The sequence below is a fragment of the Piliocolobus tephrosceles genome, chromosome 2 (genome assembly GCF_002776525.5).
Source record: "Piliocolobus tephrosceles isolate RC106 chromosome 2, ASM277652v3, whole genome shotgun sequence".
Taxonomy (NCBI): domain Eukaryota; kingdom Metazoa; phylum Chordata; class Mammalia; order Primates; family Cercopithecidae; genus Piliocolobus; species Piliocolobus tephrosceles.
In genome coordinates this window covers 2,300,179-2,313,896 of record NC_045435.1, presented here as the reverse complement: position 1 = coordinate 2,313,896, position 13,718 = coordinate 2,300,179, and the positions used below count along the sequence as shown (strand labels likewise).

General features: G+C 34.6%; 1 protein-coding gene across 3 annotated transcripts in view; it reads left to right on the top strand.

Moving 5' to 3' along the window:
* ALCAM (activated leukocyte cell adhesion molecule) overlaps positions 1-12,602 on the top strand; it is a 209,835-nt gene extending 197,233 nt beyond the window's left edge. For all 3 annotated transcript variants that reach the window (XM_023212407.2, XM_023212416.2, XM_023212425.3), the window contains 2 exons: positions 7,603-7,715; positions 10,166-12,602. In XM_023212407.2, coding sequence (XP_023068175.1) covers positions 7,603-7,690 — 88 coding nt within the window. In that variant the 3' untranslated portion in view covers positions 7,691-7,715; positions 10,166-12,602. The remainder of the gene's footprint in view (positions 1-7,602; positions 7,716-10,165) is intronic.
* Positions 12,603-13,718: the final 1,116 nt, after the last annotated feature.

Here is a 13,718-nt window from a genome sequence, read left to right as displayed (position 1 = left end):
GATTATCCTGCCGTAGCCTCCCGAGCAGCTGGGATTACAGGCATGCACCACCACGCCTAGCTAATTTTCATATTTTTGGTAGAGACGGGATTTCTCCATGTTGGTCAGGCTGGTCTTGAACTCCTGACCTCTAGTGATCCACCCTCCTCAGCCTCCTAAAGCGCTGGCATTACAAGCATGAGTCACTGCACCCGGCCAAATTTCAATTTATAGATATAGGGTTGCTTCTTTTTGAATAAGTTTTGGCAGGTTGCTCAATAATTTATCCATTTCATTTAAATTATTGACATTTTTGCAAAAAAAAAAAAAGTAGAATTTTTTTATCCCTTTTATGCCTGTGGGTTCTATAGTGATAACACTTTTTTGTTATCTGATATTGCTAATTTTTTTTCATTTATCGTTCTTAGTCTTTATAGAGTGTTATCAATTTTCATAATGACCTCAAATAACGTTTTGCTTTGTTTTTTATCTCTATTGCTTATTTTTTATTTTGCTCTTATAATTACTACTTTTTTCTTATTTAGATTTCCACTTTCTCTCTTTTCTCTAATTTCTTGAAATAAAAATTTCAATTCTTAGTATTAGCCTTTCTTCTTTTATAAGACAAGCATTGAAATTATAAATTCCTCTCAGCACTGTCACCTGTATTCCACAAACATTGGTATGTTGTATTTTCGTATTCATTCAGTTAATGTTTCTCTGTAGTTTTTCCTTGAAGTCAAGTGACTAGACCTGTATTAAGTTCCAAATATTTCTCATTTAATTCTTTTTTGTCAATACAACCTACTACATAATCTTTTAGTCTTTCAAAGTACATTGAGATTTATTTTTTGACCTAGCATGCAGTTTTTCCTTGTGAATATTGCATGGACACTTGAAAAAAGACTTAATGGGGGCTTATGGATGTAGTGTTTTATAGTTGTCAGTTAGGATTAAGTTAAGGTGAATAACGGTTTATTTAAATCTTCTTACCCCTACTTACTTTTTTAAAATTATACAAAATCACTTCACATGTTATATAAGAAGGTAACAAGCATACACTTCCATTTCCCCTTCATGCATTTTGTTCCATTGTTGTTATTTATCTTACATCTAAGTACTAAGCCTCACAACACACTCTCATTATTTTATGCTCTGAAGTCTATTATCTGTTTTAAAAATTAAAAGTTATGAGAAAACTTTCTTTTGTATCTACTTATTTACTCCTTCTAGCACTCTACTTATTTTTAGTGGATCTGAGCCTTTGTCTATCACTTTCATTCTGAAAAACGTCCTTTGACATTACTGGGAGTGCATGTCTACCACCAGTAAATTCTCTGAGTTTTCATTTTTATGATAATGTTCTTATTTCATTTTTAATTTTGTTTGATATTTTCATGGTTACAGATTCCTAGGTTGATACTTCTTAGAATATTGAGCACCTTAAAGATGTGCCATTGCCTTCTGGATTGTATTGTTTTTAATGAGTAGTTGGATTTTGGCCAGGTGTGGTAATGCACACCTGTAGTCCTAACTACACAAGGAGATCAGTCATGTGGGTGGCTCACACTTGTAATTCCACCAATTTGGGTGGCCGAGGCAGGCAAGTTGCTTGATGCCAGGAGTTTGAAACCAGGCTGACCAACATGGCAAAACCCTCTCCCTACCAAAAATACAAAAATTAGCCGGGTTTAGTGCCACACTCTTGTGATCCCAGCTATGCAGGAGGCTGAGACATGGGAATCACTTGAACCTGGGGCACAGAGATTGCAGTGAACTGAGATTACACCACTGCACTCCAGCCTGGGCAACAGAGCAAGACTTTGTCTGGAAAGAAAAAAATAAAATAGAGGCTAAGGTGGGAGGATCACTTGAGTCCAGGAGTCCAAGGCTACAGTTAGCTGTAATTGTACTACTGAACTCCCAGCTGGGCAACAGAGCAAGACCCCATCTCTGGAGAAAAAAGAAGTAATTGGATATTATTTTTCACTGCTTTTGAAAATTTGGAAAAATTTCCAGCAATTTTTTTATATCTGTTTACCCTCTTTCTTTCTTCATAAGACTCCTGGTATACATATATTAGACTTCTTGAAATTGTCCCACAGATCTCTGGCTCAATTTTTAATGCCTTTGCTTTTTTTGAAAAGATTCATATTGCATAATTTCTATGTCTATAACTTAATTGTCACTGATTTTATTTCAGTTGCAATATCTGATCTTCCAGTAACCAGCTTCATGAAATTACCATTTCTGATCTGTGTTTCTCAGTTCTAAATATTCAACTTTATTTTCAATCTTCTGTTTCTCTTATTATTATATTAATGTTTTCCTTTAAACTCTTATAATCTGTAATTCCTATTTTCTAATCCTTGACTATTAATTCAATTATTTGTAGGGTTTTATTAACTTTTTTTCTCCTAATTATAGGTCACATTGCTCTATTTCTTTGTATGTCTAGTAATTTTTGTTTGGATATTGGAAATCTAGATGTTATATTATTTTAAATTTTGTTTGGCAGGTAGCCAAGTTACTTATGGATCAGCTTAACTTTTTTGGAGCTTGGTTTTAAACTAGATTAGGATGGATGTATCCGAATTAGTACTTGGAGAAAGAATCAAAGGAATGCTTATGTAAATTTCTCATGCTGTTTTCTTTGCATAATTCTACCTCTTTCCTGCAATTTTCATCATCTCCTTCCAGCCAAGTGTGATTTCTGCCTCCTCAACTCAGTGAAAACTCTGTTTTCTGCTTGGGTCCTCATTTTTGGCACCACCAGAAAATACTTCCAGGCACAAAGCCTGGATTGTCATCGAGTGCAGCTTGTGGCTTTTCTCTTAGAAATCACACAGATCACAGTACTTTGCTACCTGTTGTCCAATGACAGAAAATACTTGTTCTTTTATCCTTTTTCTTAAAAATACATGTTTATGGCAAGACAGCTAGCCCAGTGAAGCAACTGGAACATCTGTGGATTTTAGTATTCAAGAGAGGTCCTGGAACCAGCACCCTGCAGATACCAGGGACAACTGTACTATTTACTTCATCAGGATCATACATATTAAATGTTGGTGTAATCGTCTTATCAATTATTGAGAAAGTGATATCAAATTATTCACTAAAGACTGCATATTTATTTACTTCTCCCTTCAGTTATGTCAGTTTTTACTTTATACTTTTATTAGGTACATATACTTACAATTGTTATAACTTCTTTATATATGAAAGCTTTTATAATTATGAAATATCTCTCATTATCTCTGGTAATATGCCTTGCCATGAATTTTACATTGTTTGATGTTAATATAGCCACACGACATGTGTATATGTAGTATTTACATGTATATCTTTTCCTTTTTATTTTCAATTATCTCTTTATATTTAAAATTCATCTTTCATGTAGAGTAAGAGAGCAAACTCTGACCTCGGGCTGTTGGTTAATTTTATCAATAAAGTTCTACTGCAACACAGTTATGCCTATTTCTTTATATATAGCATGTTTTATTTTCATGCTATAATGGCAGAATTAAAAACCGTTGAAAGAAAAGCCACATGTCCTGCAAGCTTAAAGTATTTACAAGTCTAAACCTTTAAGAAAAAATTTGTTAACCTCTGGTGTAGAGCATTTTGTAGAGTCTTGCTTACTTTGTACAGTTTGACAATCTTTGCCTTTTAACTGGAAGAGTTCACCACGTTATATTTAATTATCAGTTATATGTAAGACTACCTCCCTATCTGTGTTCTAGCTATCTTCTGTCCTTCCATCCTGCCTTCTTTTGAATTACTCAATTAAGTTTTAGTATTACGTTTTAATACTTCTACTGGCCTTTTCACTATACCTCTTTGTGTTTGTTTATTGTACTTGCTATAAGGATTACAATAAGAACTCAAAACAATCTACTCATGTTACAAATCTAAGATTTTTGAAGCATAATCCCTTTTAACTTCCTCTATCTTTGTTGCTATTATTGTCACATCTATTTTGTCTGCATATGTTATAAAGATCAACTATGTTTTACATATATTTGCATATGAAGCATATATATTAAACTGTTAGTTGTCTTTTAAAATATTTTACATATCTACAACATGTATTATTTTATATTTTCTCACATATCTGAGTTCCCATCTGATGTTATTTCCCTTCAAAGAACTTCCTTTAGTGCTTCCTTTAGGAAAGGTCTGATGGTGATACTTTTTTCTACTTTCTTTCCATTTAATTTAATATGTCTTTCTTTTCCCTTTAAGTGAAGGATCTTTTCAGTGATGTAAAATTTTGGGTTGAAAACTTTTCCTTTCAGCATTTTAAAGATGTTTAATTATCTCTGGTGTGCATTTTTTTCTGATGAGACATCACTTGTTATTTATGTTATTGTTCTCCTGAACAATTTTTCTGTGGCACTTTCAAATATTTCTTTTTATATTTGCTTTTGGTTAGTATGTCTATGATTTACTTGAGTGTGTTTTTCTTTTTGCATTTCCTCCTTCCGGACTTCTGAGCATTTTGGATCTTCAAGTTAATAGACTTTATCAAATCTCGGAAATTTTCTCATTGTTTCTTCAAATATATTTTTGCCTCATTCTCTTTCTCTTCTATTTGACTTCAAATCCACACATGTCAGCATATGTTAGCCTGCTCACTGTCATCTCACAGGCCACTGAAGATCTGCTCACTTTTCTTTTTTTTTTCCACTGCCCTGGACTCCATCTCCTCACTTTTTTACTGTTTTCTTTCTCTCTGTTTTCTAGAATCTGTAACTTACATTTTTTTCCTTAGGTTCACTAATGCTTTCTTTTGCCACTTCCAATCTGATGTTAAGTGCATTTAGTGAATCATTCAGTATCAATATTCTAGTTTTCAGTCATATAATTATTTTTGTTCACATTTTTTGCTGCTGATATTTCCATCTGCTCTGTCATTGTTAGCATCTTTTCCTTTAAGCCATTGAGTGGGTATTATAATAATTGACTTAAAATTCTTGCCTGCTGATTCAAAATCTGTAAATCTGCATCACCTAAGGACATTCTCTGGACTTTGTGTTACATTTTTCTATTCCGTATATGTATTGAAACTTTTTTATTATATAATAGATTTTGTGGGTGATATGTTTTAGATTATAATTTCTGTTATATTTTTCTAAAGGATATGAGTTGTTTTTCCTAGCAGACAATTAAGTTACTGGCTAATTGCTCTCTACTGTCACCTTGTCCTTGTGATGGTTAATTTTACAGTTTGTATTCCATGTCTGTCTTAGGATGAACGTCTAGTGTCTAGTTCTTTTTTCTTTTTTCTTTTTTTTTTTTTTGAGATGGAGTCTTGTTGTGTCACCTAGGCTGGAGTTCAAGGTGTGCTATCTCAGCTCATTGCAACCTCCCCCTCCTGGGTTCAAGTGATTCTCCCACTTCAGCCTCCCAAGCCTCCCAAGTAGCTGGGATTACAGGCACACACTACCATGACTGGTTAATTTTTGTAATTTTAGTAGAGACAGGCTTTTTCCATGTTGGCCAGGCTGGTCTCTAACTCCTGACCTCAAGTGATCCACCCATCTTGGCCTCCCAAAGTGCTGGGATTACAGGTGTGAGCAACTGAGCCCAGCCTGTGTGTCGTTTCGACACATAGTCTTTCTTGGTTTTTCTGGAGTTTCAATACAAAGACTGATGTGTCACTAACCACTTCTGGCTTGGTGAAGTTCAACTCCAAACTGTGCGGGTAGTGCCTAAAGATCTATCAGGTTTCTAAGCCTTCTGGTATTGCTTCCCTCTAAGCTCTTTGAAATTTCTCCCACATATGCTATTCACGGGGTCATCCAAGGAGCTCATCATAGTTTGTACACAAATTTGGAATTCTTGCCACCCTGTGGCTGTCTCCTTTCTAAGATTTTTCCCGCTTGATTTCCAGCTTTTGTTCTACTTGGTCCATACCTCCCAAACTGAGAAGTGCCCTCAGAGGAAAAGTCATGTAAAATTTTCTTTCAATTTCTATCTTATTTTTGTCACTCTCAAATACAGTCAAATAGTTCATTCTGTACTTTTCTGAGGGTTTATAATTGTTATAAATATAAGCGTTAACAAAGTACAATTTGTTTTTTTTTTTCAGTATTACTCAAAACATAACTCTTTGTAGTCCATGCTTTATTTCAAGGTTATGTAATCATTTGCACACTTAATGAGGATATGGCTTTATTCTTACCATACAAGTCAAGGCAAGTTGAAATAAATTAAAATTGCAATTTATATTATATTAATTGTATGCAATTTATATTATAGTAGTCACTGTCCTCATGTATTGCATTGTTGATTTATTTTATTTTTTAGGATTTACTTACTGAATGTTGACTTTTTTATCTATCACTGTCTACTTGCTCCAAACAAGTTATAATTCTTACTTTAGATGAAAGGAGTGAAAGTTAATGAAATGAGTTTAAAAGAAAACAGACAAAAAGAGAAAGCAAAAGGAGAAGTAGAAAAAGAAAGAAGGAATGGAATGGAGAAAAAAATTAGAAGGGTGAAAGAAGACAAGGGGAAGAAAAAAAGGAGAGAAGAGATTTTGGGGATTATGTGGCTTTTTAAAATTGCCACAATTCTTACTGATTTATGGAAATTATAGTTATTAGAATATAGAGTTAGTAGCTATTACAATAATCAAAGACATGTTTATGCATATAATTGTGTACAGAACTATCTGGAAAGGTTGGATTAACAATTACTCAAGTTCTGTCATTTCAGTGTACTATTCTGTCCACTTGCTTATAAAAAAAGCAGCTGGGTAGGTATGGGCTTCATATTGGTGAGCACTAATATATTAAGGAATAGTAGAAGGAAACAGAATACCATTATAGTATACCATTATAGTAGAAGGAAACAGAATACCATTATAATGGTAATCATAGTAGCTGCTAAGGCATTGGTTTTCAAAGTGTGGCAGGCAGTGGAATCATCTGAGGAGTTAACAGAGATTGCAGGTCCCATCCCCACAGTTTCTGTTTCTGTTTCTGTAGTTCTGGTGTAGGGCCCAAGAATTTGCATTTCTCACAAATTCACAGGGGATGCTGATACTGCTGGTCTGGGACCATAATTTGAGAACTAGCCATGTTAGAGTTGCTGTAGCTTCTGTTGTCAATGTTCTATCATAAACTTGGTCTCAATAATCTTGTTGCTGATGTATTCAGTAAAACAGAATCTATAAAGATAGACATAGGGCTTTGGTTCAACTGGGATACATGATAGGGAACACCAAAAGGGAAAAGGCCTTCATGAAATGTCCTAAGAAATGTTTTTGCAGAAAATTCACTTAAAACAAAAATTTATACTATCAAATGAGTTACTTCCCAGAAAGTGGAGAGAAAAATAACCTAGCTAAAAACATGATGCAACAAAGTGCTGTATAGTCTGTGTTCAAAATAATTGATTTTTTTTTCTTTAAGCACACATTTACTGCAAACCCATCACCAAGCTTATTTCAGTAGAATGTGCTCTGTTATCAGTCAAGGCTCACAGATGAAACTTTTGCCTAGTGGTTTGCTGTGAAACATTTGCTTTTCAAAGACACATGAATTCAAATCTTAAAATTAAATATAAAAGTTGAACATGTATGTGTCAATGTGATGAAGTTTATTTCTCTTACAGGACTGCATCAAAACATGTAAACAAGGACCTCGGTAATATGGAAGAAAACAAAAAGTTAGAAGAAAACAATCACAAAACTGAAGCCTAAGAGAGAAACTGTCCTAGTTGTCCAGGTGAGTAGTCTGTATGAGTTTCATAGAAATAATTCCCTAGCAAGTAGGAAACATCCTTAAAGATGAAAGCCTTTACGTTAAGATGCTTCATAATGACAGCTTTCAAAACAGGAAGAGAGGTTTTGGTTTCTTTTTTTCCTTTTTATTATACTTTAAGTTCTGGGATACATGTGCAGAACGTGCAGGTTACATAGGTATACACATGCCATGGTGGTTTGCTATCGATCCTTCATCTACATTAGGTATTTCTCCTAATGCTGTCCCTGCCCTAGCCCCTCACCTCCCAACAGAGCCCAGTGTGTGGTGTTCCCCTCCCTGTGTCCATGTGTTCTCATTGTTCAACTCCCACTTGTGAGTGAGAACATGCGGTGTCTGGTTTTCCGTTCCTGTGTTAGTTTGCTGAGAATGATGGCTTCCAGCTTGATCCATGTCCCTGCAATGGACATGAACTCACCCTTTTTTACAGCTGCATAGTATTCCATGGTGTATATGTGCAACATTTTCTTTATCCAGTCTATCATTGATGGACATTTGGGTTGGTTCCAAGTCTTTGCTATTGTGAACAGTGCGGCAATAAACATACGTATGCATGTGTCTTTATAGTAGAATGGTTAATAATCCTTTTGGTATATACTCAGTAATGGGATTGCTGCGTCAAATGGTATTTCTGGTTCTAGATCCTTGAAGAATTGCCGCACTGTCTTCCACAATGGTTGAACTAATTTACACTCCCACCAACAGCGTAAAAGCGTTCCTATTTCTCCACATCCTCTCAAAACAGGAATAGAGTTTTTCAAAAGGAAACTTCTGTGACTTAGAAAGTGCTTTTGGAAGAATGGAAACTTACCTGTCTCCCCACCTCCCTCCTCAAAATAATCATTATCCTCTGAATCATAAAAACCAACTAAGAGATGTTAACATTCAATTAGCATTTTATATTTTAATGCAAAAACTTTAAGTGCAAAGAAGCTTTATTTTTTGAATTAGTATTTGAGTTCAATAAGAACAGATTCTAATACCTTAAATTTACTTTAAACAAATGATTATGAAAATAATTTTGAAATATAAAAATTTTAGGCTGGATGCAGTGGCTCATGCCTGTAATCCCAACACTGGGAGGCTGAGGCAGGCGGATCACTGGAGACTAGGAGTTCGAGACCACTCTGGCCAATGTGGTGAAACCCTGTGTCTCTGTTAAAAATACAAAAATGAGCCAGTCCTGGTGGCAAGCACCTATAATCCCAGCTACTCAGGTGGCTGAGGCAGGAGAATCACTTGAACCCAGGAGGTGGGGGTTGCAGTGAGCCGAGATGGCACCACTGCACTCCAATCTGGGTGACAGAATGAGATTCTGTCTCAAAATATAAAAATTAAAAAAAAAAATTAATCTCGGGATTTAATAAAAGCATGAGTATATTTATACAGCCAGTATCCCAAATCATTTTAATGAAAAGTCAAACAAACTTGTGCATGTGTGTATACATATACACACATGCTTTTATAGGTAGTATATGTATGTATATGTGTATATATGTATCCACGTATCTATATGCACATATGTAGAGGCATATGTCTGTTACATATGTTATATATATTTAACATATAAAATAGCTGTGTGTGATTTTTAAGACAGTCTCAAAAAGGAGTATGTTTCCATAGCATTGCCACCTGCAATTTGAGGTTTTTCTTTTTATTTGTGTTCCCTTAAACCAAGCAAATAGGAGAGCCATTTGCACTAACTATTTAATGTGTCTTTTAGAATAACTGCTACTATAGCTTACCAATATGATATGAAAAGCCCCAACCACCACAGTAAACTCGGGTTCATTATAAATAAACCACAAGTCACAATTTGAGTGGGTCATCCAAGTTAATCCCATAGTAAGGATGGGGTGTGGGAAAGTACTGAATTTAAAAGGATGCACACAGGGGAGAACAATAGAATAATTGAAATAAGACTTGTTTTTTAAAATCTGAAAGCCAGGATTTTAAACTGATGGGGTGAAAGAAATCAGAACTGGATTGCTTCTCTATCTTGCCTTTCATTGGAGGTCAAGTATGCAGCATTCCCACACGACTTCTTTTGTTTGTTTGCTTTTTCCACTTCTCTAGGGTTCTTTTCCGTAGTCCTTTGTAAACATAGATTTTAACTACTGTTTTCTTCAAAATTGTTTAGAGTAACTGCTCAATGAAAAACTGTACCTGAAGGCACATCCCACGAAATAGTGTGATTTGAAGGAATGAATATATTTTTAACCTAAAGGGAAATGCAATGACATATTTTCTTGAAAAAGCTTGTATTAGTATTAATTTTACAAAAAAAAAAAAAGAGAACACTCTGAATAATTCCAAAAATTATTTGAAGAATGGATGCAGCAATGCCTGAGATTATAGATGGGCTCGGGGACAATGGCAGCTTATCTAAAGTATGCTTTTTTTTTTCATTTCAGAGATAAAAATCATGTAGACCAATTGAAGCATGAACGTGGATTGTATTTAAGACATAAACAAAGACACTGACAGCAATTCATGGTTCAAGTATTAAGCAGTTCATTCTACCAAGCTGTCACAGGTTTTTAGAGAATTATCTCGAGTAAAACAAGGAAATTTAATTACAAACAATAAGACCAAGTTTTGGCAGCCATGATAATAGGTCATATGTTGTGTTTGGTTCAATTTTTTTTCCGTAAATGTCTGCACTGAGGATTTCTTTTTGGTTTGCCTTTTATGTAAATTTTTTACGTAGCTATTTTTATACACTGTAAGCTTTGTTCTGGGAGTTGCTGTTAATCTGATGTATAATGTAATGTTTTTATTTCAATTGTTTATATGGATAATCTGAGCAGGTACATTTCTGATTCTGATTGCTATCAGTAATGCCCCAAACTATCTCACAAGCACCTAAAACCCAAAGGTGGCAGCTTGTGAAGATTGGGGACACTCACATTGCCCTAATCAAAAACTGTGATTTTTATCACAAGGGAGGGGAGGCCGAGAGTCAGACTGACAGACACCATAGGAGCAGACTCTTTGATGTGCCACCAGCAGACTCTCAGAAGTAAATCACAGATGCATATAGACACACATACATAACGGTACTCCCAAACTGACAATTTTACCTATTCTAAAAAAGACATAAAACAGAATTTGGTAGCACTTACCTCTACAGACACCTGCTAATAAATTATTTTCTGTCAAAAGAAAAAACACAAGCATGTGTGAGAGACAGTTTGGAAAAATCATGGTCAACATTCCCATTTTCATAGATCACAATGTAAATCACTGCAATTACAAATTGGTGTTAAATCCTTTGGGTTATCCACTGCCTTAAAATTATACCTATTTCATGTTTAAAAAGATATCAATCAGAATTGGAGTTTTTAACAGTGGTCATTATCAAAGCTGTGTTATTTTCCACAGAATATAGAATATATATTTTTTTCGTGTGTGTTTTTGTTAACTACCCTACAGATATTGAATGCACCTGCAGATAATTTAGTGTTTTTAACTGATACATAATTTATCAAGCAGTACATGAAAGTGTAATAATAAAATGTCTATGTATCTTTAGTTACATTCCAATTTGTAACTTTATAAACATGTTTTATGCTCGAGGCAATTTTTGGGGTGGTAGTATAAATGGAAACTTTTTGAAGTAGACTGGATATGGGCTACTTGTGACTAGACTTTTAAACTTTGCTCTTTCAAGCAGAAGCCTGGTTTCTGGGAGAACACTGCACAGCCATTTCTTTCCCAGGATTTACACAACTTTAAAGGGAAGATAAATGAACATCAGATTTCTAGGTATAGAGCTATGTTATTCGAAAGGAAAAGGAAAACTGGTGTTTGTTTCTTAGACTCATGAAATAAAAAATTATGAAGGCAATGAAAATAAATTGAAAATTAAAGTCAGATGAGAATAGGAATAATATTTCGCCACTTCTGCATTATTTAGAAACATATGTTATTGTACATTTGTAAACCATTTACTGTCTGGGCAATAGTGACTCCGTTTAATAAAAGCTTCCTGTAGTGCATTGGTATGGATTAAATGCATAAAATATTCTTAGACTCAATGCTGTATAAAATATTATGGGAAAAAAAGAAAATATGTTATTTTGCCTCTAAACTTTTATTGAAGTTTTATTTGGCAGGAAAAAAAATTAAATCTTGGTCAATATTTAAACCAAAGTAAAAGGGGAAAAACCAAAGTTATTTGTTTTGCATGGCTAAGCCATTCTGTTATCTCTGTAAATACTGTGATTTATTTTTTATTTTCTCTTTAGAATTTTGTTAAAGAAATTCTAAAATTTTTAAACACCTGCTCTCCGCAATAAATCACAAACACTAAAATAAAATTACTTCCATATAAATATTATTTTTTCTTTTGGTGTGGGAGATCAAAGGTTTAAAGTCTAACTTCTAAGATATATTTGCAGAAAGAAGCAACATGACAATAGAAAGAGAGGGTTATGCTACAATTATTTCTTGGTTTCCACTTGCAATGGTTCATTAAGTCCAAAAACAGCTGTCAGAACCTCCAGAGCAGAACATGAGAAACTCAGAGCTCTGGACTGAAAGAAGAAAGTTTGCCGGGGGAAAAAAAAGAGTCAACATTGTTACCATCGAATCAGTGCCTGGATAAAGAGGAAAGCTTACTTGTTTAATGGCCGCCACGTGCACGGAGATGCTGAGAAGAAAAAGAATTCCAAATCCTCAGCTTCTGAGGTTTCGGCTCTCCCATTTAATTCTTTGGCAACAGGAAACAGGTCTCGCAGGTTCAAGGTTTACTCCCTGTATGTGATAATAGGAATTGTATGTGGAAATGGATTAACATACCCGTCTATGCCTAAAAGATAATAAAACTGAAATATGTCTTCACAGGTCTCTCACAGCTGTCTGACTCTTGTCTAAAGTAGAATGTTCATGTGTGGAAAGTGATGGTCTTTATCAAATAGTGAAAAACTCACTGTGACTCTCCATCTTTCCAGAGAAGGAGTGCAGAAAAATAAAACTCCCCATGCCTTCCTACTAGGTCAGGTGGGCTACCTCAGCTAGTCCACAGATTTCACCAGTGATTGATTCTATAATGCATCTGTCTTCAATGATAGGATCATACTTACTCTTGGATGTCCCATGTAACTGTCCTAGGACCTTAATTAAGAGAACATTTTCATATTTATTCACTTCTGCCAATAACATTCTATTCAGATTGTCATTTGGAATTACCCAGGCCTGAACTTTCAGAAAACGTATTCCCTCCAAAATAAGGTAAAGCCAGCTGTGTACATAAGAGAAGGAAATTAACACTTACTGAGCCCCTACTATGTGCTGGGGTCATTCATACATTAACGGTTAACAGTTAACAGTTGTAAACAGTACTAAATATCCCCCTCATTTAACAGCTGAAAACCTGAGGTTTAGAGGAACTTCACAATTCCCAAATGCACTTAGCTTCAAAGTAGATAAGTTGGGTATCAAACTAGATCTGAATCCTTGCCCCAGCCTACATACTTCCCTAAGTTCCTCTAAAGAGTGCTCATTTTCATAATATGTAAAATTGGAAAACATTAATTGACACATAGACTGGTTATACCACTGATAAAAGGATTATTCTGAGATATTTAAATCATTCAGAAGGGCAAAATTGCATATTTTTTCAACAGTATTTGGATTAAACATATTAGACATGTTATTAGAATGTATAACATATTCCACATCGTATTTTTAAACATCACATATGCCATTATATACTAAGTGCCTATTATGAGACAGATACTGTATTGGTGCATGTTTTAAATAATGTTTCATTGAATTTATCTGATAGGAGAGGTGTGATGTCTATTTTAAAGATGAAGACTCAATGCAAGTAACTTTTTCACAATTCCAGATACAAAGTGGTTGAGCCAGGACCCATGCTCAAGTTGCTAAAGTTCAGACTCAATTCATTATATTGTTTATCATCCCATTATAAGAATGTACATCTGTCTACACTTGGAGAGA